This window comes from Anomaloglossus baeobatrachus, chromosome 4 (assembly GCF_048569485.1).
Source record: "Anomaloglossus baeobatrachus isolate aAnoBae1 chromosome 4, aAnoBae1.hap1, whole genome shotgun sequence".
Lineage (NCBI taxonomy): Eukaryota > Metazoa > Chordata > Amphibia > Anura > Aromobatidae > Anomaloglossus > Anomaloglossus baeobatrachus.
This window is the reverse complement of record NC_134356.1, coordinates 614,153,709-614,180,206: the sequence shown is the minus strand read 5'-3', so window position 1 is coordinate 614,180,206 and position 26,498 is coordinate 614,153,709. Positions and strand designations below refer to the sequence as shown.

Genomic DNA, 26,498 nt, shown 5'->3' with positions numbered 1-26,498 from the left:
AGTGCTCTATTAAAAATCAAACAATTGTTTGGATGTACATACCAAGAAAATCAGAGACAATCACAAAAGCTGACCACCTCATGCTCCGAAACGCGTGTCGGAGCACAAGGTGGTCAGCCTTGGTGATTGTCTTTGATTCTCTTGGTATGTACATCCAAACGTTTATCCATCAAGCGAGGAAGAACACTGGGCATTATTCTTTGTGATTAGATGAACAATCCAAATTCATACAGCCCCCGGCAAGGGCGAGTAATCAGTCTACCACTTAGTCACACCTATGCAGGTGTCATGCGTGAGCCCGAGCTTGGATCTACTGATCGGGGAGCACTCCAAAGTTTCAGAGCCGCGATGATACAATAATATAGAGAAAAAGGAGGCACTCACCGTTTTTGTACAAATTTCAGAAGTTACATTTATTCAGGCATAGGAGAAGGGTGCTGGGATAGCGTGCACACAGACTATGGCCGTTTCGCACCGATTGCTGATGCTTCTACGGGTCCAAGGACGTTGGATCCGTAGAAGCATCGGCAATCGGTACAAAACAGCCGTAGTCTGTATGCACGCTATCCCAGCACCCTCCGCCTATGCCTGAATAAATGTAACGTCTGAAATTTCTACAAAACCGGTGAGTGCCTCCTTTTTCTCTATATTAATGTACATCCAAACAATTGCTTGATTTTTAATGGAGCACTATTCAGCAATAGGATAAAATAGCAAGTGATTGCAATACCTTTGGGCCCTGTTGTCTACAGGTTAGACATGATTATATCATCCCACATTGATGACCTGTGAATAATGGCCTTTGGAACTGGATGATGAATGCCACACAACTCCAGGCACATTTAAAGGAGGCGAGAGGCACCCAAGTGTCACGTCAGACCATTTGAAACCGTTTACATAAGGGATGTCTGCATACTAGATGACCTGCAGAGGTAGCTGACTACAACACCAGGCACAGGTGTCATCTATGCTGAACAAGGGGCCAGTGGCTTCAGTGCTGTTCACTGATGAAATTCAATTCACGCTCAGCAGAAATGATGGCCGCCAACGATGTTGAAGACGTCAAGCAGAGCGCTAGGCATCAGCCACTGTTGTCACCGGCTGAGCCTTTGGGGGTGGTGTTAGAGTGTGGGCTGGTGTGTCTAGTCAATACAGAACAGCCCTACACTGTGTGAATGGTACACTGACAAGATCCTACTACTTGAACATCATCATTAATCCAGTCAGTGCCTCTGCATGAAAAACACAGGCTTAATTTCATCTTCATGGACGACAATGCTCCAGATCATCAAGGTCGCATCATTAGGGAATGGCTGCTGGAGACTGGAGGACCTCAAATGGAGCAGCCTGCACTTTCTCCAGACCTGAATACCACGGAAAACCTAATAGGATCAGCTGAGTTGCCGTGTAGAGGCCGTAACTCTGTACCCCAGGACCTCAATGAACTGAGGACTGCCCTTCCAGAAGAGTGGGATTCTATGCCTCTGTAGACAATGACTCCACTTATGAATAGCAGGAGATGATATTGCCTGCTGTAACTGATGCTCAAGGCCACATGACAAACTATTGACACATTGATATTTTTTGGTGGTATATACCCACCACTGTTGTTTGCTTTTGTTTCAATAAAGTGTTTGAGATGAGGAAATCACCATTGGGTGCTTCTACTTAAATGCCCGACTTTCAGGATAAAATATCCCTGTAGTGTGAACTTTTTATGTTTTACATAAATTTCATCCGAAAGTCAAATATCCCTAACTTTTTAGGGTATACTTGTCTCCACTGACACACAAGTCATCTGTTGCTTTCTTCTGTTCGTCTTTTCGGAAAGAGTAGAGTAACATGACTGTGAATCAGACAAAACACAGTTTGTACCATAGAGACACATAGAGCTGCGAAGGAGATGTAGACACAAAACGATAGATCAAATTTCTAATGAAGTCTATTTGCAAAGTTGATTATAAACTTAGATACACTGGAACGAACAAAACAAAATGGTTGTATCTGATGCTTTTAAAGGGAACCTGTCATCAGAAATTTAGCTTGAAACCTAAGAGTTTCCCCCTCTGCAGCTCCTGGGCTGCATTCTAGCCGGTTCCTGTAGTTGTTGTGGCCCCTTTTAAACCAAATTAAATACTTTATAAACTTGTACCTTTTGCTATGTAGATTTTGTAAATCGTCCATGGGGGCGGGCTCTCTGGTGACCGTTGCTGTTCCTCCAGCACATTGACGCCGTCCCCCCACGCTCCATTTCATCCATCAGGACGCCGCCCACTGCGCCCAAGGTGCCGCCCACGCCAGGATCGCTGGTGACGTGTGTCACAAGCACGAGATTATGGGCGGCGCTTGTGATTGTGATTGCATCGCAAGTGCCCGCCCATAATCTCGTGGACGCGCTTTCCCCCACTGCCTCCAGCGTTCTGCGCAAGCGCTCGCCGGCCAAATGACCCGACGTCACCTCCTTCCCATCTTACCCTGCAGCAGGGCAAGATGGGAAAGAGGTGACGTCGGGTCATCTGGCCAGCATGCGTTAGCGCAGAACGCTGGAGGAAGAGGGGAAAGTGCGGTCATGAGGTTATGGGCGGCACTTGCTGATGACACTCACAGCGCCGCCCATAACCTCATGCCTGCGCAAAACGTCACCAGCGGTCACACGTGCACACAGTGCACAGTCCCGCTACAGTCGCACGGCGCATGCGCGGGACCATGGGCGCCCAGGGGCGGCGTCCTGAGATATGAAATTCAGCATTGGGGGGTGGCGTCAATGTGCTGGAGGAACAGCAACGATCAGCAGAGAGCCCGCCCCCATGGACGATTTACAAAATTTACATAGCAAAAGGTACAAGTTTATAAAGTATTTAATTTGGTTTAAAAGGGGCCACAAAAAGTACTGGAACCTGCTAGAATGCAGCCCAGGAGCTGCAGAGGGGGAAACTTTTAGGTTTATAGCTAAATTTCTGATGACAGGTTCCCTTTAAATAAGCCTTGGTGATTTCTATATGGTTAGGTGATTACTGAGGTGTGCACAACTACAAACACCTTGGCTACTAATTGAGGTTCTGATCTGGCATAAATCCAAAGTCTTATGAAAAGGCTCGTTAAAGGGCCACTTTTGACTTTTAGGATTGCTACTTCCTATAGGGGGCACTAGAGTTCGTCTCCTTCCTCCCTGAAGAGACAATTTGAATATTTCGCCGAGGAGCATTGCTGCTATAAGACTCCTCAACTGGCAGCCAGAATTGGTTTGTCAGGTCTTCACAAGGAGAAAAGATTTCCCCTAAAGACGCCACTATAGCTTCTCATACAGCCAGATCAGATCTCATACTTTGCACAGACGAAGGACAACCATCCCGAAACACCATGTCTGCAAATTGAGGTTCTCATCTGGTGTCGAGGGCGGAGGAGGGGACGCCGCGCTCTCCCACTGCTCGGGTCCGGCTGCCGCTGCGGCTTCTGCGGCCTGCTGCTGCTGCTGCTCGGTGGCTCGAGCGATGGGCCGGATCCCGGGGACTCGAGCGGCGCTCCTCGCCCGTGAGTGAAAGGGGATTGGGTTTTGGGATAGTTTATTGTCCGTGATGCCACCCACGGTTGTGGTGATTAAGTGGACACCACCGCTGCTCTGTCTGGGGAGCCCGGGAGTGATGGTATGGAGCAGCCAGTTGTTGATTTGCCCCTCCGTGGGTTCTGGGTTTGGTGGTCCCGGGGCCCAGTGATGGGGTTGGTATGGTGGTCAGGCGGGTATGGGGCCTGTGGAGGTGCAGGGGCAGCGCTGTGCCGCACGGCACGGAGGTACTCACTCAGCCAGTAAACACGACACAGTTCTCGGTAAACAAACGGCTGGTTGGACGGGTCCCTCGGACGGTTACGGTGCTGATGTTCCCTGCAGTTAGCGGTGACGGTCTCTTCCCTGCACCTATGTAAAGTCTTTTTGGTAACGATGGGTTCCCACCGGTTACCCGCTCCCCGACCTGGACATGAGCCGGAGGAGCCCCTCTCTTGCCCGCAGGCGCTGGCCCTGGGAAACTGGTGCCTTGGCGGTGGCGGTGTCTCCCCTTAACGGTCGGACTGTTGCCTTCAATCGGGACTTGGTTGTTAGGAGACAGAGGTCCCCTTCACTGACGGATTTGGCAAATTATGGCGACTCCTAGCCTTGCCGGGATCCGAAAGGCCCCTGCCCTGGTGCTGACTGTTCTTCGTATACTGCTCCGGTACCGCCGGGTCACCACCCGTCCGCGGTCCTTCCAGCAACCTCCAAGCAGTCCCCCTGCAGACTATCACCGCCGTCTGCTGACCTTGCTGTCTCAGTCCGGGGCACACACCCGGACCAACTTCAGGCTTTCTTAACTGTCACTTTCCCTTTACTTCAGCTTTTCTCCTTAGCTCCTCTACCACTTCACCTCCTTCTTCTTTCACTTCCCTAACTTCACTGCCTGGTTTTCCCGCCTCCAGGGCTGTGAACTCCTCGGTTGGCGGAGCCAACCGCCTGGCCCACCCCCTGGTGTGGACATCAGCCCCTGGAGGAAGGCAACAAGGATTTTAGGTTAGCCTAGGTGTACCTGCCGGGAATGTGGGGTGCGTGTGATGTTGTGACCTGTGACCCCTGGCTTGCCCAGGGCGTCACACTGGCATAAATCCTAGGTCATATGAAAAGGCTTGTTATTGGTCCACTTTTGACTTTTAGGATTGCTACTTCCAATAGGTGGCACTAGAGTTTGTCTCCTTCCTCCCTGAAAAGACAATTTCAACTACAAGCTGTAACCCTAGTCACAGTATATACTGTTATGTATGACAGCTGCCTCTTACCAGGCAGGTAGATAAGCAGATTTGACTCACATTGGTAGCGCTGCACTTTGTCCCTTCAGTCACCAGTCCTTTATCAAATACAAAAGTTTTGCATTGGCCGAAAGCAACAAATAATCCTTTCATTTGAAGTTTGTCGGCACCACCATTACAAAACAGGAGTCCACACTTTACATCCCTGTAAGAAACAACAAAAGCAATTTATTTAATGGCTTCTGACAACTTATTTTTTTTTTTTTTTACTAAATTTACTGACAGATGTGCAACTTTTAACAAATGTGTTGCAATTAACACCATTAACCTTTTGCTTTAGACTGGCACGTGAAAAGCAAGTGCAAATGTGACGCCTCTGGACTATCAGGTCGTCAAAGGGTACTGCACAAGCTGCCCTTCTGTGCAGTATTACAAGTCCCTCATGGTTCTGGATCCCTAACTTGTTGGTGTTGCCTACAACAGCAAATCAAATCCTAGATATACACTGCACCACACCCACCAGAAACACCGTGGATGGCTTGAGTGGAATAGAGTCGCCCACCTGGGGGGTCAGGGAGGGGAGGTGTGGAGTGTAGTCAGTCAGTGAGTAGGAGTCAGAGAGTAGCCCTTGAGCTGTGGGGAGCTCAGAGGAGGTTAGGAGTGGTGGCTCCCAGGAGAAGCTGTCTAGGTTGCAGACGGTGGTCTAGACCTAGAAGAGTCGGACCCCCGGTCACAGGGGATTGCGGCAAGGTGCGTGGACCTATCAAGGAGGACGGTCAGCAGCCTGGCACTGTCACCGGTCCGGACCGAAGATACGGCGGGGTACACGGACCCTAGGTTGGGGTGAAGCTTCAGGCAACCCGGCAATTAACCTGAGGAGAACGGAGCCTTTATGATCTGTTCCCACCCGCTCAAGAATCGGGGCATTAGCGCAACGAGGGGGATAGGGCCTTCCAAATAAACGGTCCAGAAAATCCCAAGCGTGAGCCCTGAGAGCAGGCTCCCACACTTAGCCACAGTGGGGAGCAGGGCCCGGCAAGTTTCAGACTACTGGGCCACCACGTTGAAGTTAAACTAAGTGCCAGGAGGCAGGTCACGGATCACCAGGCAACACCATAGGGGACGGGACCCGGACAAGCTCCCCTCAGCAGCAGCGATACCCCGAGATTTGGTTTACCCGGTTGTCAGTGTCTGCTTATTCACTGAGTGAGTACCTAAGTGACCCCTGCATCCCATGGCTTTCCACCGAGTCCCAGGGCCTGTCCTTACCCATGGAGGGCAACGTCGCCTGGCTGCCCCACTCCATCACCCCGGGTACTCCCAACGGCAGCGGCGGTACACCCAATGGCGTCACGAACTATACCCCCCCGTAAATAGCCCCCCTTCTTTATTCAAGTGTGGCCCCTAGCCCCCGGGTCCGGAGATCCTCGAGCCATGAATAATCCCCCCCTGGATCCGAGCGGTTTGACTGCTGCAGATGCGGCACACAAATTGCTCATAATCCTAGTCTGATCTTCGAAGGTTGAAGAACCCACTGATCACACAGTATTTCCGTTTTGTTTTCGGATCATAAGGCCATGTGCACACTAGAAATTGACATTTTCTTAGGGAAAATCCGGACCCTCTGAAAGAATCCTGCACCTGCGGTAAAAAAACGCACCAAAACCGCAACGAAATCCGCATGCGGTTCTGCCGCCATTTGGTGCAAATTTGCAGGTTGGTCTTTGCAGATTTTTACCATTATCTATGGCAAAAAACGCAGGTACCTGCGGAAAAGAAGTGACATACACATTAATTCCGCAGCGGAAATTCCGCGGGTAAATCTGCAGGTATAAAAAAACACAGTGTGTGCACAGCATTTCTTTCTATATCCATAGGTTTTGCTAGGGAATGACTGCAGAAATGTTAGAAACATTTTCTCGATCCGGGTTCGCTGTGGTTCGAGGGTCTCCGGACCCGTGGGTCGTGCGGCCACTCAAATGTAAGAGGGATATTTACAGGGGAGTTGATATATAATTTGTGACGCCACCCGTGGTGTACGGTAATTTGGGGAGTACCGCCGCTGCCGTTGGGAGTACCCGGGGTGATGAAGTGGGGCAGCAAGGTGTCGTAACCCTCCACAGGTAGGGGGATGCCCCGGGACTCGGTGTAGGGGTGCCGTGGGGTGCAGGAGTCACTCTCATACTCACTCAGTTCATAAGCAGACGCGACAACCAGGTAAAGTAAGTCTCTGGGTACCGCTGCTGCTGAGGGGAGCTCGTCCGGGTCGCATTCACAATAGTGTTGCCTGGTGATCCGTGACATGCCTCCTGAACTAAGTTTGACTTCAACGTGGTAGCCCGGGAGTCTGATTTTCTGGACCGTTTTGGATTGGAAAGTCCTATCCCCCTCGTGGCGCTAATGCCCCGATTCTGGAGCGGGTGTTAACAAATCATAAAGGCTCCGTTCTCCTCAGGTGAATTGTCAGGTTGCCTGAAGCTACTCCTCGACCTAGGGTCCATGTACCCCGTCGTGCCTTTGGTCCCGGACCGGTGACAGTGCTAGGCTGCCGGCTGTCCTCCTCGACAGGTCCAGGCACCTTGTCACAATCTCCAGCGACCGGGGGTCCGACTCCTCTAGGCCCAGACCACCGTCTGCAACCTAGACAGTTCTTCCAGAAGCCACCGCTCCTGACCTCCTCTGAGCTCCTCACAGCTCGAGGGTACTACCCAACTCTCTCTCCACTCACAGACTGACTACACTCCTCACCTCCCCTCTCTGACCCCCAGGTGGGTGACTCTATTCCACGCAAGCCGTCCACTGGTGGGTGTGGTGCAGGGTGTATCTAGGATTTGATTTGCTGTTGGAGGCAACACCATTTAGATAGGGACCCAGAACCAAGAGGGAGGTGGATACTGCATGGGAGGGCAGCTTGTGCAGTACCCTGTGACGACCTGATAGTCCAGGGTCGTCACACATCTTAAGTATTATGTTAAGTATTTGGTGCAGAAATTTCTGCATCTCTTGGTAAGAAAAATGCAAAATCAAAAACGTGTGATTTTCCTCCACATTTGGTGCATTTTTTATGCCTTTTTTTATACATTTTATAGGCGTTTTTGGTGCAGATTTTTCCCACTAATTAGTATGTGTGAAATGTGCAACAAAACACTGAAAGAATTGACAATCTGCAGGTTTATATCTGCACCAAATCTGCAAGGTGAAAATAAGTAACTTGTACATGATATTTCAAGATTCTCATTCACTTTGCTGCCATCAAGAAATTGTGATAATTCTGCGCAGAAAAAAAGGAAAAAATCTGCAACATGTGCACAGGTCCTTATATTCTCGAGGCAGTTTCCTGTGATGGAGGAGAACACTGAGGCCTAAGTCACATGGTATGAAAATCGGAATGAGTGTAATGCGATAAAACATCGCATTCCATTCGGACCAATATTGCCCTATGTGTCAGCGCACATGAGCGATTATCTTCTCAGCCCTAATCGGACCGAGAAAACAGTCGCAGCATGCTGCGGGTGCAATGCGATTCTGTTTCTCTCGCACCCATTCAAGTCTATGGAGCATGAGAAACATCGCACTGCACTCGCATTACACCGGTGTAATGCGATTGCAGAGCGAGAATAGCAATAGCCGGCAACGGAGGAGCGAGGGAAATAAATCCCTCCCTCCCCTCCTCTGTGCCGGCCCGCCCTCCGCAGCTGTGGTCCGATTGCACGATTGGACCTCAGTCGCAATGAGACTTGCATGACACTCGGCTCCCGCTGTGCTGCCAGCGTGAGCCGAGTGTCATGCGAGGATCGCAGTAGTGCCCGTGTGGCCCCGACCTGACACTGCGTGTTCACCGCTCACAGAAAGCTGTCCACTCTCCTCCTGCTCTGCACTGATCTAAATGATCGGTGCAGAACAGGAGAAGAAGCTTAATGGGATCTGAACAGAGGCTGCAGGACTTGAGCAGCTGAAGGACCTTCTACCTGAATAACTCAAGAACTTTCAGGTCTTGTGATCAGTTCCTCAGCTCCTGCAGCCGTCATTCAGATCCCATCAGGAACTGAAAGATTTGGTAATGTATGTGTGTATGTGTGTTTGTGTAAGTGTAAATGTATATGTAGCAAAGCTGTGTGTATGCAAATGTGCATGTAGCAGAGCTGTTTATGTGTATGAGTAAATGTACATGTAGCTGAGCTATGTATATCTGTAGATGTACAAGTAGTTTGTATTTAGTAGTGCTATGTGTATAATATACACTGCAGAGAAATACTAACAAAAGATCTATTACCTCCCTATTCTACCCCAGGGCATTAAAATTATTAATAATGACCCCTCCACTACCATGGAAGTTTTAACTAATATGAAAAATATTTTTCCTGTTTGCTGCTTTCTAAACCAGGGGCGCGTCTGACGGTAAAGTGTTTCTTAAGCCTGCTTTACACGTTACGATTAAGCATACGATATCGTATGCGATCGTAACCGCCCCCATCATATGTGCGGCACGTTCAATTTGTTGAACGTGTCGCACAAACGATTTTTTCCCGTCACACGTACTTACCCTTCCATACGACCTCGATGTGGGCGGCGAACGTCCACTTCCTGGAGTGGGAGGGACGTTCAACGTCACAGCGACGTCACGCAGCAGCCGGCCAATAGAAGCGGAGGGGCGGAGATGAGCGGGACGTAAACATCCTGCCCACCTCCTTCCTTCCGCATTACCGGCAGGAGCCGCGGGACGCAGGTAAGATCTGTTCATCGTTCCCGGGGTGTCACACACTGCGATGTGTGCTGCCTCGGGAACATTGAATAACCTCACGTTCAATTTTTAGGAACTGAACGACGTGCGTGCGATGAACGTTTTAACGTTCAATCGCAATCGCACGGAGGTATCACACACTACAATGTAACTTACGATGCCGAATGTGCGTCACTTACGACGTGACCCCGCCGACACATCGTAAGATATATTGTAGCGTGTAAAGCGGGCTTTATATTCCAAAAAATATAGAGATACAGCACTGCCCAATTCTGATATCTGACCACTGAGCAAGGAGAATTTCCAAAGAAATCTCTAGTCAATACACCAACACACACATACAGTAAAATGTTTCATGTGCTAATTAAATTCAACATAAATGTGGTGCCAGACATAAAGTCAGTCTTTTTTGAGCACTGTTAAATCTCCCCAATTTTGTGATTATTTAATGGGAAGCTATCATCAGAATATGGCCTGTTAAATCAAGTTTTTTTGTGTTAAATATTTTTTTCTTTTTTTTTTGCAGTGTTTCTTTTTTTTACCATATTACGGTACTTTATTAAAAACAAAAATGAAAATTCTTACAATTTTCACACTGACCACTGGAACTTTTAGACTCTAATTTCCTGTTATGTCACCAAAAGCACACGTACAGTGAAGAAAATAAGTATTTGATCCCTTGCTGATTTTGTAAGTTTGCCCACTGATAAAGACATGAACAGTCTATAATTTTAAAGGTAGGTTAATTTTAACAGTGAGAGATAGAATATCAAAAATAAAATCCAGAGAATCAAATTGTATAAATTCTATAAATGTAGTTGCATTTTGCAGAGAGAAATAAGTATTTGATCCCTCTGGCAAACAAGACTTAATACTTGGTGGCAAAACCCTTGTTGGCAGCACAACAGTCAGACTTTATTTGTAGTTGATGATGAGGTTTGCACATGTCAGGAGGAGTTTTGCTCCACTCCTCTTTGCAGATCATCTGTAAATCATTAAGATTTTGACGCTGTCGCTTAGCAACTCAGAGCTTCAGCTCCTCCAAAAGTTTTCTATGGGATTAAGGTCTGGAGACTGGCTAGGCCACTCCATGACCTTAATGTGCTTCTTTATGAGCCACTCTTTTGTTGCCTTGGCTGTATGTTTTGGGTCATTGTCGTGCTGGAAGACCCAGCCACGACCCATTTTTAATGTCCTAGCCGAAGGAAGGAGGTTGTCAGTCAGGATTTTACGGTACATGGCTCCATCCATTGTCCCACAGATGCTGTGAAGTAGTCCAGTGCCCTTAGCAGAGAAACACCCCCAAAACATAATGTTTCCACTTCCATGCTTGACAGTGGGGAAGGTATTCTTTGGGTCATAGGCAGCATTTTTCTTCCTCCAAACACGGCGAGTTAAGGCCAAAGAGCTCTATTTTTGTCTCATCTGACCACAGCACCTTCTCCCAATCATTCTCAGAAACATCGGGCCGGCTGCACATGAGCCTTCTTGAGCAGTGGGACTTTGCGGCCACTGCAGGATTTTAATCCATTACGGCGTAATGTGTTACCAATGGTTTTCTTGGGGACAGTGTTCCCAGCTGCCTTGAGATCAGTGGCGTAACTTGAGAATGATGGGCCCAGGTGCAAAGTTCGGACCTGCCCCCCCCACCACATACACCGACACTTGGGGTATGGGACAATGACACTGACAATCGGGGTACGGGATAATGACGCTGACACTTGGCTCTTACCCTCAGCACCCAGATTTCCCATGATCTGAAATCCCTCTATCAGCACCCAGCTTTCCTATGTTCTGATATCCATCTTGTCCTCGGCACCCAGCTTCCCCATGCTCTGCTATACATCTTTCCCTCACCACCCAGCTTTCCCATATCAGAGCATGGGAAAGCTGGGTGCTGAGAGATGTATAGCAGAGCATGGGAAAGCTGGGTGCCGAGGGAAAGATCCATTTTCCCTCAGCACAAAACATTCCCATCCCATGCTTGTATCTTTGTCCCCCCTTGTATATAGTTCTCCAAATACTATAATGGCCCCCACATAGCCTTCCATATTGTATAAAGGGTCCCACATAACCCTTCATATATTAGAATGCAGCTCCATAGTCCTCCATGTATTATAATGCATTTCCCATAGTTCTCCATATATTATAATTCACCCCAGGCCTCCATATATGATGCAGCCAGCCCCCCATGTATAATGCAGCCAGCCCTCCATGCTCCATGTATTATGCAGCCAGCCCCCCCATGCTCCATGTGTAATGCAGCCAGCCCCTCATGCTCCATGTATAATGCAGCCCCCCATGCTCCATGTATAATGCAGCCCCCCATGCTCCATGTATAATGCAGCCCCCATGCTCCATGTATAATGCAGCCCCCATGCTCTATGTCTAATTCAGCCCCCCATGCTCCATGTATAATGCAGCCAGCTCCCCCATGCTCCATGTATAATGCAGCCAGCCCCCCCATGCTCCATGTATAACGCAGCCAGCTCCCCCATGCTCCATGTATAATGCAGCCAGCTCCCCCATGCTCCATGTATAATGCAGCCAGCTCCCCCATGGCTCTATTTATAATGCAGCCAGCTCCCTCATGCTCCATGTATAATGCAGCCAGCTCCCCCATGCTCCATGTATAATGCAGCCAGCTCCCCCATGCTCCATGTATAATGCAGCCAGCTCCCCCATGGCTCCATGTATAATGCAGCCAGCTCCCCCATGCTCCACGTATAATGCAGCCAACTCCCCCATGCTCCATGTATAATGCAGCCCCCCATGCTCCATGTATAATGCAGCCTCCCAAGGTCCATGTATAATGTTGGCAGCCCACCATGCTCCATATATAATGCAGCCAGCCCCCCATGCTCCATGTATAATGCAGCCCCCCAGCCCCTAGCCACTGGCAACAGTGTAGGCACTGATTTTTTTAAAAAAATCCATTCCCCGCTGCTGCGGTCGGCGTCCTCCCATCCCGTCCTCCCGTCCTGCACTCTCGCACAGGAGTGACATCACCGCACAGGCACAGGGGGAGAATGATGAAGCGTGGAGCTGCACAGGCCGCTCCACGTGTCATTGTTGCTGTGCGTGATGACGGGGAGGGAAGCCTGGTGACGCTGGCAGGGGGGGCCCGATGTCAGCGGCGATGGCAACTGGTTATATAGCAGCCACGTAGGCTGCTCCAGAACAGCAAGGAGACAGGATGGGACTCAGCACCAATTCCAGAACAGCGCAGCTCCTCTCACAGAAAGGAGCTTCCTGCTGATCTGCAGAGCGGGCCCCTAAGCTGCCGGGCCCGGACGTAGTCGCGACCTCTGCGACCACGGTAGTTACGCCCCTGCTTGAGATCATTAACAACTTCCCCCTGTGTAGTTTTAGGCTGATCTCTGAAATACTTATTGCCTTTACTGTCACAGGAAAACTGCTCATGGCTCTTTTCTAACATATTCCAGCAAGGCCCGTGTTAATAGTAGTTTATCTGCAGTGAGTAATGAAAAGTGCCAAGACCAAGAGGTCATTACCAAATCATGACCATGTTATAAACGGCATTGCTCATTTTTTACATTTTCAGCATTTTTTGTATCATTCTCTCATTTCAATGTACTCTATTTCCAACCTAAACTGAATAATTCTATTCTTTTGTCTCCAATGTGGTACCATACTCACTCCTTCGCACATGGGATGTAATTGTTTCCTTCTTTTCTGCAGTGTCCCCTCGTGGAGCCTTCTGAATTCACTTTAAAACAGTCATCATCTGCAGTGATGGCTCCTGAATAAAAGTAAACTAAAAGGTAACTAAATCCGTGAATATCTATTGTATTATACTGAGTAAGTTATGTTTTTCTTCATCCTGCTTCCATAACATCTTATCCAGCTCATTAATGCTTTTAGTAAGGATTACATTTTTGGCATTACCCTTTATCCAGCTCACAGTCTTACTAGACATGCCCTCATCTAAGAAAGTGACTGTCATGCGTGTGTCACAGGTGACAGTCATGTGGTTTCTGGCAATAGAAGGTCACTGTTTTTGGCTACGCAAAATGCTCCCTGACTTTCTATTGTTCCTGCTGAAAGTATTCATTGTAATAGGTAGCTTTTCTGATGGATTTTCATCTCTCCCCCTTTTTGGACCCAGCAGGAGCTCGCCTTCCACTCAACACCTGATCATCAGTATTCTCTTGGTGCTTAAACACTCCCTTCTTCCCTGGACTGCTGCTGGTGATATTATTCAGTTTACTCTAGCTCTGGTTGCAAGCCGGTGGCTTCCTCTCATCTATTGTTGCTGAAGCTCATTGAACTCCTGCCTAAGTCATCTGTGGATAAGTAGTTCATGCTTTTTTCCCTGTGTGTATTCCTTGTGTCTTCCTTAGCATTTAGTGGGGTTGACGAAGAACTCATCCCACCCGTTCCCTATTTAGGGTCCAGCACTAGGGATACCTAGGGTCAGGTATCCGGCTCGGCGCATAGGTGTGGAACCTATCTAGGGTGGTGAGGGACCCCAGGAACCAGCAGTAGGTTTGGTTAGAGGTCACCATCTCCTTCTTCCCTAGACCCAGGGGTTCCCTTCCCTTTCACTGCTCTCTTGATACTTCCCCATATCTAGTGTGACAGTGACAGACTATAAACTCCAGGCTTCCTTCAACTTTACTCACCCAGACCCCAGATGTCAACACATTGCCTACTAGGGAGTGGACATTTTCCCATGTAACAGGCTCCATTTCCGTTCATGCAAGGAAAGCCATTTTTTTTAAAACTATCCTTTTGACATGTAGAAGACTTCCCATCACACACATCGGGGAGGTCACACTCATCCTTGGCAGGTCTACAAAGAGATCCTGCAGATATAATCTGTGGGGAAATCATATAAAGCATATAAGAATGATACAGTTACAAAATAAAATAAAGCAAAAATAAGCAACATTTTCCATAACTTATTTTCTTCCAGGATGCAAGTTACAAATCAAGATCAAGATCAAATCAAAAGGGTCAAAATGTAAAACAATTGCATATATTCTTGTACTGTTATGAATGTGATTATTTTTATACCCGTCCCCATTTTCCCTCTTATTCTACTTCTTTTATTGCAATAGATACAAAGCAGAGCTAATTCTCCCATGCAGGGCTGGATCGGGGCAAAACAAAATCAGCCCTAGCACCAAAACCCCACCAGCCCACATACTATAACAACCCACCCCATCAAGCGACACCACAAGGTTCAGCAAATTTTGCTTAGTTTGGAAGTTATCCCCTATCCGCTGGAAGAGGGATACATCATGATTATTGGGGGTCCATTTGCTGGGACCCCACAAATTCCAAGAACCGGGGTTATAAAAAGCTGTGTGCATGGACTGGATGTGCACATGATCAACCTCAACTCTATTTAGATGGGGCCCCTGGGTCTCGTGATCGCTTGGGGTCTCAGCATTGGGACCTTCAGCGATTTGATACTTATCTTGCCCATTGGATAGCGGATAGCATTTAAATTTTGAGATAACCCATTCAATCAGTTTTCCAGGATTAATTTTAATTTACCGACAGGCTTCCAGACAATAAAAATAACAAACATACCAATGCCGACCCTCCCCAAGTCCCATGCCACCTTTAAATCAACAGGACTGAAGAAGTGCTCCTGTTCAAGGTATTTACTTTACATAGGACACACTGAGGTGAGACTGCTGTATATACATCATATCCCCCCCTCCTAAAACAAGGTAATTGTGGTTTATCACATCTTTGGGAAGCTGAGTTCAATTTCCCTAGCCACACCCAGGCCTGATTACTGCCACACCTGTTCTTAATCCAGAAATTACTTAAATAGGACCTTCCTGACAAAGTGAAGTAGACCAAAAGATCCTCAAAAACTAGGAAACTGCCCAGTCAAGCAGAAGGCCAATACAGGCTTACTCCCATAGTAGCTGCTACCTTTCTGACTCATAACAGGGGTCAAAATTGTGGTCTCCAGTACTGTTGTATAATTAAGCAAATTTGTCATTCAGGAATATAGGAAAGTTGGCAATAAATTTATCATTTATAGGAGTTGTCAAGTTTATCCATAAATGTGATCAGCTCTTCAGGAACCTTTATTGTGCAATCGAGTTTAATGTTATATAGTTTTAAGGTTGAAAATAGACAAAAGTCTATTAAATTCAACTTATAACCTAAAAATCCAAAGGCAAAAATCCCATGAGGCAGATGACAATTGTCCTAAGTTCACCCATTCCCTTAACAAACTTGGTTGTTCTTCTATACACCTATTCTAGTTCTCTGATGTCCTGTTTACACTGTACAATGGACACCAAAATTGTACACATTATAAGTTTGGTCGCACTAGTGAATTGTACAAAGGCAAAAATACAGTTTTGTCATTAGTAGTTATGCATCTTTTAATACATCCCATGATTTTATTTGCTTTCACAGCAGCTGCCTGGCACTGGTCACCAAAGTTAAGTTTACTGTCTACCAATACACTGACAACTGTTTACCAAGTATTTTACCATTTATTATACAGTTGTTCATTTTATTTCCTTTGCCCAAGTGCGTTAGCTTACATTTATCTACATTAAGTTTTAATTGACACTTTCCAGTCCAAGTCTCCAGCTTCCCCAAATCTCTCTGTAGTAATAAATGATCCTGCTTTATAGTGAGTACCTTTCAGAGCTAAATTTTAAAAAAGAAGAGGGCCCAATACTGACCAGTGTGAAAGCCCACTGTTAAGGCTAGGTTCACACTTCCATCAATTTGTATCAGTCACAATCCGCGGCTCTGGTAAACAACGGAATCCGTTTGGCGGATTCCGTTGTTTCCCATAGACTTGCATGAGCAGCGGATTGCGACTGATGCTCTTGCGTTGCATCCTCCACCCGAATGATCAGTCGTGGAACGACTGACCGTTGGGCATCAGGAACGCAGCTTGTAACATTTTTTGAGCAGCGCAATCCGTATGTTTTCACTGCGCATGCTTATCGGCGGCCAAACGATCAGCTAATTGCCCGGCCACCGGCTATTGTGAACAATCAGCTGATCTCTCTCATAAGCCGACGGCCGGCTTCTGTGAGTGATCAGCTGATCTTCCCGCCACCGACTTTTGAGAGCGATCAGCTGATCTCCCGGCGGCTGGCTAATGAGAGCGATCAACTGATCTCCCGGCCGCCGGCTTTTGAGAGCGATCAGCTGATCGTTCACAATAGCCGGCCGCCAGACGGAATCCGCTTTCTCATCCAATACTTGTCATCTGTTGTACAACGCATCAGTCACAAGCATCAAGCAACGCATGTGACTGATGCAAAACAACGGAAATGTGAACCTAGCCTAACTGTGACAAAAGAAGAGCGTGTTAAAACCACCCTTTGTTTCCTCTCACTGAGCCAGTTGTAGAAAACAATTTGTACAGTTGGTGCGAATCGATTCACACATCCCATTCCATTGGCTATGAAAGTTGTCTGTAGCCACTGTACGGGAGCACCACCACTTAACTGCCGATGTCCATGGCTCTTCTTTTGATTTGCCGACCTGACGTGATGTCATCATTAAGGCATGATGCACATGTCACACCGCACTATGCCAACAAATCAAAAGAAGAGCTGCAGATGATGACAGGTAAGGGGGGATAACCCCTCTCCTATGCTTTGGCTACAGACCACTGTGGTGGTCCACAACATGGGACATGGAAATAAATTTGCACCGACTCTACCAATTATACATATTTTCCCCTAGTCCCATTGTTCTCATTTTATGTACTAACCTTTTATGTGGAATCACATTGAATGCCTTTGAGAAGTCAAAGATAGATCACATCCATGGCCTTGATTCAGTCTGGAACTTACCTCCTCATAGAAGCTGATGAGATTAGTTTCCTAGGACTTGTAAACCAATGTTGAGGCTGCGTTATGAGATTCTTTTTTATCAAGATACTCCAGGATAGCATTCCTTAGGAAAACTTCAAATATTTTGCTAACAATAGAAGTTAAACTGACAGGGCTATAGCGTCAATGATCAGTTTTTACCTGTTTTTTAATATTGTCTCCACATTTGTTATGTGCGTTCTGTGGTACAGACCCTGTTATTATGGAATCCGTATATATTAGAAACAATCATCTGTCTATCATGGTAGGTAATTCCGTTGTAAGGGGGGTGTACGACTCTGCGACCCCTGCAGGAGTGGTCGGTGTGCATCGGCGCTTGGTAAGTGTATAATAGAAAACTGCACACCTTGGTGAGTGACCACCAGGTGGCAATGTGATCCAGCGACTGCTTTCCTGACACTCATTTATGTAAAAAGGAGTTAACAGGAGTGAGGGGTAGAGAGTATAAAAAGGGCAGGATACGGGAGGAGGACAGGAGAGTCCCCAGGAAGGAGAAGAGACAGTATATGTGGCTGCCATAGGCCTAAGAAGCTAGAAGTACCCAAACTTTGATTAGAAAAGACCCTAAAAGTTAGCCTCGGACACCAGACATGCGTTGTCCTGCTCTCAGAAGGACTGTTGATAACTGCATTCCTGGAAAAAGGGTTGAGTCCGGACAGTTGGGGTGGCGTCCATTTTCCTGGAAGGAATACCCAAGAAATTCCCTTGCGAGACAGGTGGTCAGTGAGCTCTTAAAGGTGAAAAAATGATCCTGGCCAGAAGCACGGGTGGAGGAGTGTTGTTGGCAGAGGCCCCTTCAATAGTGCAAGCTAAATCCCTGTGGGTGGCACGGAGGGGGCTGAAAGGACTTTTTGAATCCGCCAGTGAAGTATGATGTCAGACACGAGTATGAGGGGCCTAGAAGCCTTCATAGAAGCTCAGGTGCCAAGAAAGCGGTCGGCCAGTAAATTGAATTGTGAAACGGAATGTAAAAGGGAACCCCACCGGGGCCAGAATCGGCGCCCATGTGATGCAACTTGAAGATAGACATCTTCAAGTTGCATCACATGGGCGCCAATTCTGGCCCCGTTGGGGTTCCCTTTTACATTTACATGTGTTGGTTATAAGTAAAGTTTCACTGGTTGAAAGAAGCATATCAGTATTGGATTTATTGTCTCAATGGATGAATGAACTGTTGCGAAAGCATTCCTGCAATGGAGTGGTGACCGGAACACAAGGGGTTACCGATCGGCTGCACTGCAGCCTGGAAGCCCCTGAGAATATGACTATGACTGCCTCCCCTAGCCACCCCAACACCCACAAAACTCTGGAAGTTGTGTATGTTATCTGACTCAGTGATATGACTATATTAGTGTTTTGAGGCAATGCCATACTTGTGGCTGGGTTAGGCAGGTGATGTTTAATAGTGAATTTGTGGTATTGTAAAGCATGTAATTTGTTAAGTCAGACATCTCCATTAAAGGGGTTATCCGGCTTATTTTGACTTTTTTTTTATTATTACCCTATTGGACTACATTGGGGCAGGTAAGTAGATAGTGACCACTTACCTGCCCTGCTGTCAGCCCCTCTCCCCCGGCACAGAGTGGTCATGTGACCGCTCCTGCCGCGATTTTGCTGCTTCCGGTTGCAGAGCCCGATGTGTGTAGGGGGCGCAGAGCCCGATGTGTGTGTGGGGCGCAGAGCCCGATGTGTGTGGGGGGTGCAGAGCCCGATGTGTGTGTCGGGCACAGAGCCCAATGTGGGGCTGTTATTTCCAATGCTAGAGTGAAAACAGGTCAGTGCTGGGGCAGAATATTATGGGGAGATAAGGTATGCACACCAGTGACTATGTAAGGGGAATACATGAAATAGCAGAAACTGCTGTGTGAATACTGACTTGAAAAATCCAATAGCTATATGCAAGAGTGAAAATGTGAAAAATGGAATCTGCATTACTGCCATGAACATATGAATCAAGAGAAATTTAGCTACTGAATTGATCAATGCAATAGAGCCCCAACACTACGCCAAAGTATTTCTCTACGTTGGGGTCCCTAGCTTGTGTGTGTCCTCTCATGCAGTTAAAAAACTTACCGTGTATGGGAAGCTGAGAGCCAGGCTATTTATGCGTATGATATGGATTGGCAATAGGTGTGGTTGGGGAGGGTTCACAAACGAAAAAATACTAACAAATAGGCTAGGGACCCCAACGTAGAGAAATACTTTGGCGTGGTGTTGGAGCTCTATTGCATTGATCAATTCAGTAGCTAAATTTCTCTTGATTCATATGTTCATGGCAGTAATGCAGATTCCAATTTTCACATTTTCACTCTTGCATATAGCTATTGGATTTTTCAAGTCAGTATTCACACAGCAGTTTCTGCTATTTCATGTATTCCCCTTACATAGTCACTGGTGTGCATACCTTATCTCCCCATAGTGATGTTTTTTTAGGTTTTTGCACCCAGTTCGGACTTAGAATGGTGTTCCAAACGTTATTCCTATTTGTTAGTATTTTTTCGTTTGTGAACCCTCCCCAACCACACCTATTGCCAATCCATATCATACGCATAAATAGCCTGGGTCTCAGCTTCCCATACATGGTAAGTTTTTTAACTGCATGAGAGGACACACACAAGCTAGGGACCCCAACGTAGAGAAATACTTTGGCGTAGTGTTGGGGCTCTATTGCATTGATCAATTCAGTAGCTAAATTTCTCTTGATTCATATGTTCATGGCAGTAATGCAGATTCCATTTTTCACATTTTCACTCTTGCATATAGCTATTGGATTTTTCAAGTCAGTATTCACACAGCAGTTTCTGCTATTTCATGTATTCCCCTTACATAGTCACTGGTGTGCATACCTTATCTCCCCATAGTGATGTTTTTTTAGGTTTTTGCACCCAGTTTGGACTTAGAATGGTGTTCCAAACGTTATTCCTATTTGTTTATTTTCTGGGGCAGAATATTGACAGGGAATGTGTGTGCAGGGGACGGGCAGGGGGCAAGGCTGGACAGTGAGGGCAGGCAGGGGGCGAGCCTGGACACTGAGGCTGGGCGGTGACAGCTCTGACTGGGAGGTTTTGCACAGGAAGTGGTCAGTTTGCTGGAGCTGAATGTAAACAAGGAGCTGCAGAGAATAAAGGTATAATTCAAGAGGAACAAAAGTTAGAAAACAAAAAATAACAATGTAGGGGTGATTTATATGACAATACAGCACAGATAAACTCAAAAATGTTTGGTAAGCTAACGTCGGACAACTCCTTTAACTAAGCTGCAAAGGATAACTACCTTGTTTAAAGTAAGGCAGTGTACTTAACTGTAAAGGGTGCTTTACACGCTGCGATATCGCTAACGATTTATCATCGGGATCACGGTGTTTGTGACGCACATCCGGCGTCGTTAGCGACATTGCAGCGTGTGACACATACAAGCGACCTTAAACGAGACAAAAGAGACAAAAATCGTTGGTTTTGGAGAGGTCATCCAAAAACCAAATATCGTTGTCTGCTTAGTAGCGATGTTGTTCCTTGTTCCTGCGGCATCACACATCGCTATGTGTGACACCGCAGGAGCGACGAACATCTCCTTACCTCCGTCCACCGGCAATGAGGAAGGAAGGAAGTGGGCGACATTTTCCAGCCGCTCATCTCCGCCCCTCCTCTGCTATTGGAAAGCTGCCGTGTGACGTCGCTATGACGCCGCACGAACCACCCCCTTAGAAAGGAGGCGGATCGCTGGCCAGAGCGACGTGGCTGACCAGGTATGTGCGCGTGACGCTGCCGTAGCGATAATGTTCACTACAGCAGCGATCACACAATATCGCAAACACGACGGGGGCAGGTGCTATCGCGCGCAACATCGATAGCAATTGTTAGCGATGTCGCAGCGTGTAAAGCACCCTTAAGTCTATGTGTGACGCCCTGGCAAAACCAGGTAGTCACAAAAGAGTTAATCCTCCTTGTTACCACCAGAAATCCGCACTTAGACATAACACACAGCCATTAAACTCTAGCCACCCCCTCATGCTAATAGGGACATACCAGTTGCCAGCATCAGGCGGTTGTGAATGCCCACCTAGGGGTCCTGAGGTGTCAGGGGTGGGAAGACAACAGAACAGTCTGAGTCAGAGAGAAGTGGAGTTCAGTTCAAGTGAGGAATTCAGTTCAGTTGCAACAGCAGTGAGTCCTGTCAGTTCAAGCTGACAGTGGAAGTGAAGCGGAGACTGTGCAGTGTAGTCAGGGGTAGGAGCCCTTGGACTACCCGGATAGGTGGCAGACGGTGAACAGGGCCAGAGGTGACGGAGATCTGGTCGCGGGAAACCTTAAGTGGACGGGGCAGGGTCGTAGCCCGCTGGTGCCGACAGCGGGAATCCGGTCCGGAGGCCGTGCACAGTCGAGGTGCCTGGACCTTAGGACGAGGACCGTTGCAAGCCCCCTTGTTAATTGACCAGCCGGGGACAAGGTCCAGACGTTGTCCCATTAACTGCCCAGATAGAGCTAAACAGAAGCCCAACGCAGGAGATAGGGTGTCCACCAGAACCCACTAAAATCCCAAGGGTCAGCTTTCACGGGCCACAGCTCCCAACACACATAGAACCGGGAGTGGACTTCTCCGTTACAAGCGAAGTCGTCCAAAAAGGAAAGACAAACACAAAGTGCAGGAGGAAGGGATACCTGTTCATCAATCTAGGTGAACCAGAAAGCACCCTCCTAAAGTAGTCAGCCACTGGCAACTTGGTTTACTACTGGACTTGTGTGAAGTTTCTGAACTGTGAGTACACCATTGTCCCCCGGTCCAGCCCGGCTCGCCACCTCCAGCAGCCATCACAACCATGTTCGACCGTGGGCCCCGGGACTATGCCTCCCCTACCCGTGGAGGGGATCCCATCTTGCTGCCCTGCTCCATCAGCCCCGGGCACCCCATCTCCAGGCAGCGGCGGTGTCACCATCCCTCACCGAAACCCACGGGTGGCGTCACAGACACAACACCTCCCTTGTAAATATCTCCCCTTTCCGACGGTTGTGAGGATGGGCAGCCGTGCGAGCCCGGGTCCAGTCACCACTCGAGCCGTAGCAGCGAACCCGGATCCGAGCAGGCCTCCCGAGAGAAGCGGCAGCGACCCCCTCCCGCAACAACCCAAACCTGGCATCACGAATAGGATTCCTACCCCATTTTAGATGACATGCGCCTTGCATTAACTTCCGTGAACTGTTAGAAAATTTTGAACTGCCCTCATCTTGCCCGCTATCTTTGGTGCCAAAAATGACAACAGCGTCATGTTCTTCCCCGAAAAAGGCGCGAAGCCGAAGTCCCACGCCCTAAGAACACGGACAGAAACCGGTGGCTTCCAAGACAGGAAGCGCAAAGGACAGTGGGTCCCGCGAGACTACTGTCGAAAACCAAGGGGGAGGGCAGGAAAGAGCGGCATGTAACCAGAACTGTAAAGTGCAGGGACACCAGGACTCTGCAGAAACCCGTTCCTGGACACCAACGCGGCAAGATGTCCCGGCAGCCTGGCAAGCAGCTGGCGGAGAGTCCTGTTCCCACAACCCCGATGACGTCGGCTCCGGCAGTCCGCACGACCGCAACAGTGAAGACGTCGGCTCCGGCAGTCCGTCCGGCCGCAACGGAGGCGGCACCTGACCTGAAGTCTACCCCAGCAGCAGCGCCAACCGCTCCCAAGTACCCCGTCCTGGCTGTGGGGCAGCCGGAGTGCACCTGCAGAAAGGCGGAGCAGGCCACTGATCGGTGGGGCCCACGGCAGTATGAGAGGCCGGTCTTAGCCAGCGCCGAGGGAATCCGAGTGGGCCTGGCTCCTGAGCAAGAGGCAGAGCACGGAACCCGTGCCCCGTACTGGGAGCGGCAATGGCAGCAGTGGTAGCTGAACATGGACAGCTACCCACAAGTGAATTAAAAGTTTTACAAGTTTCCAGTTTTAAGGACTGTACCCTTATTGAACGTCCTCATGTTCCGTGGAGGAGGCCATCTGGATCCCAGGTGGAGGGTGGCAGGACAGTTAAAAGTTAAACAGTTTGAGATGAGCCGTTCTTGTTGAACTTCTTCATCCCTGCCTGCTAAAGATGAAGAGGCCATCAGGGGGCGGAGCCCTTGGTGGAGGATGGAGCCGGATCGGGAAAAGGAGAAGCAGTTGCACTTGCACCGTAAACAACTGGAGAGGGGGTCTCAGGACAGTGCAGCACCGTGAGTGAAGGTGGCACTGGGGATCCATGTTGTTTGGGTGGCGGGTTGTTGTGGAGAGCTGCAGCAGGAGGCTGCCCCGGCAGCGGTGTTAAAACATTTTCTTGTACCCATCTACCTTCTTGTTGCCTCATCACGAGGACTGCAACGCCTCTGGAGATGTTGGTGTGAGACTGTGACCGGGGTTATCTATGACGGCCGGTATGTCTCGCCCCGGTTGTGCTCACTCCATGATAGAAAGTAAATCCACTCCAGGGTTAATGCTGTTTCCCTACAGGCTGAAGGAAGGGTTAAATGGAAACAGGAACAAGGGCAGGTGTGCCGGGTGTGAGGGAGTGAACACAACTCCCTGAGTTCTCTGCTGGAGAGGCACATGTGTACTGTTGTGGACTTTTGTTTTTGGATAATAAACCGTGTGCTGTGACCCTTGGTGCCTGGATCCCGTGTCTTCTGCTGCGCAGCCGACCACGCTACCTCACATATGGTGGAGAATGCGGGCATGCCAGCCCGGTGAGGTGTAGCTTCCATTTCTGGTGACCCGGTAGCACATGTCCTGGATTCAAGCGGCTATATTACAGCCCAAACCCGGCGACGCCATGGAGGACATACTAAGGCAGCTGGCTCAGGCCAATGCACAACAGCAACAGACTAATGCACACCTGCTCCAGTCGGTGGATCGTCAACAAAAATCCTTGCAATTGCAGGAACAAAGGCACCAAGAACAGATGGTTCTCCTGGCCAAGTCGATCCGTGCCGGACAGGCAGCAACAACCCCGGGAGTGGGTAACGACGGCAGCGTCCGGAAAGCGGTGAGACAAGCGTTGCAAAAGATGACCCCGGGGGATGATGTGGAAGCGTTCCTGGCGGTGTTTGAGCGGGTGGCCGAGCGGGAAAAGCTGCCGACCCCCCAGTGGGCTGAGGTATTGTCGCCCTATCTGACGGGGGAACCCCAAAAAGCGTACCTGGACCTCTGTACCGAGGACGCCATTGACTATGCGACCCTGAAAGCCGAAATACTGGCTCGGTTGGGGGTGAATACCTATGTACGGGCTCAGCGGGTTAATCAGTGGTTCTATGAGGAAGCCAAACCCGTATGCTCCCAGGCCTATGACTTGTTGCATCTTGTAAAAAAGTGGTTGCAGCCTGACACTCTGAGCCTGGCGCAAATGGTGGAAAGGGTAGTAGTGGATCGTTTTGTGCGCACTTTACCCGTCACCATTCAACGGTGGGTAGGACAGGGTGACCCGAGTACCCTGGACCAATTAGTGTCCCTGGTAGAGCGGCATGTGGCTACGCAGGACTTGATACGGGACACTGAGACTTTGCGTACCGCCCGTCGGTCCGGCCCCTCCAAGCCTAGGGCCAAGGACCCACCGCTGACAACGGTGCAGGAGTCCGCTACCGTCCCGGCTGAGGCCGCGCCCACCGTTCCTGAGGTCCGGAAGGTTCTGTACAATAAACGACAACTTGTCAAGGGGGTTTCTTTCCCTATTAGATGTTGGCGGTGCCAGCGGGTGGGACATATGGAAGCCCAGTGTCCACTCACCACGGAGCCCATGGATTGTGGGGTTACCCGGCGGGGTTCAATGTATGCTCAGGTGGTGTGTACCGCTAACCTGGTCTCCCCAGAGACTGAGCCCCACTTGTGCCAAATACAGGGGAATGGATGTCCGGTTACAGGATTGTTGGATTCCGGAAGCTTAGTGACCCTTGTGCGATCCACCTTGAGGGCTAAAGTAAAGGCCACAGGACGTACCGTGGGGGTGGTTTGCATACATGGGGACCGCCGAGACTATCCCACGGGGATTGTCACCATCACAGCACCTTGCGGTCAGGTGCAACATGAGGTGGGACTTGTTAACACTCTTCCCTATGACGTGATCCTAGGAAGGGATCTGCCCTATTTTTGGACTTTATGGAAGGGACCTCCTAAGTCCCCTCAGATATTGGTCAGTCCGGGACCTGAGCCCTACAATCCTGAATCCGGGACACCTGCCGTAGGGGTCCCCATGATAGGGACAGAATGTGAACCCGATAGGTCGCCCCTAGAGGTATTGGCAGGAGAGGCTGAGACGGTCGAACCCATCCCGGAGTTGGAGGCGTCCCCGGATACGTTTGGGACAGCCCAACTCCAGGACCCTACATTAATACATGCCCGGAGTCGGGTGACAGTAGTTGATGGGGTGGCACAGCTGCCCGGTGCCCAGGTAAGGTACCCCCATTTCGCTCTTAAGCAGGATTTACTCTACCGGGTAGATGAAATACGGGGCGTGGGGGTAGAGCAGTTGGTGGTGCCCCAGCCGTATCGCCGGCGGGTCCTCGACTTGGCTCATAAACACCTGATGAGTGGCCACCAAGGGGTCAAGAAAACGCAGGAGCGAATATTGCAAAGGTTCTATTGGCCCGGGGTCTTTGGGGAGGTAAAACGGTTCTGCGAAACCTGCCCGGAGTGTCAGCTTACCGCACCCCTGACCCACTTTCGCAGTCCGTTGGTACCGTTACCCATTATAGAAGTCCCTTTTGAACGGATAGGGATGGATCTGGTGGGGCCCCTCGTAAAGTCTGCTCGAGGGCACCAACACATCCTAGTGATCGTTGACTATGCCACCCGGTATCCAGAGGCGATACCTCTCAGACATACTGCGGCGAAGCTTATAGCTCGGGAGTTGTTTGCTGTGTTCTGCCGGGTGGGGTTGCCCAAGGAGATCCTTACGGATCAGGGGACCCCCTTCATGTCTAAAGTGACCAAAGAGCTATGCCAGCTACTCCAGATCAAGCAGTTGCGCACGTCTGTGTATCATCCTCAGACGGATGGGTTAGTAGAACGATTCAATAAAACCCTGAAAACCATGCTCAAAAGGGTGATCTCAAAAGACGGGAAAGACTGGGATATGATGCTTCCCTATTTGATGTTTGCCATTCGAGAGGTGCCACAGGCATCCACG

The 26,498-nt window shown here is 49.0% G+C and overlaps 1 protein-coding gene across 3 annotated transcripts in view; it reads right to left on the bottom strand.

Annotated features, from left to right (window-relative positions):
- The window catches only part of LOC142304153 (zinc metalloproteinase-disintegrin-like MTP4), a 162,666-nt gene that overhangs the window by 36,493 nt on the left and 99,675 nt on the right, over positions 1 to 26,498 (bottom strand). For all 3 annotated transcript variants that reach the window (XM_075346242.1, XM_075346243.1, XM_075346244.1), the window contains exons 15-17: positions 14,161 to 14,356; positions 13,175 to 13,277; positions 4,834 to 4,978 (exon numbers count right to left, since the gene is read on the bottom strand). In XM_075346242.1, coding sequence (XP_075202357.1) covers positions 4,834 to 4,978; positions 13,175 to 13,277; positions 14,161 to 14,356 — 444 coding nt within the window. The remainder of the gene's footprint in view (positions 1 to 4,833; positions 4,979 to 13,174; positions 13,278 to 14,160; positions 14,357 to 26,498) is intronic.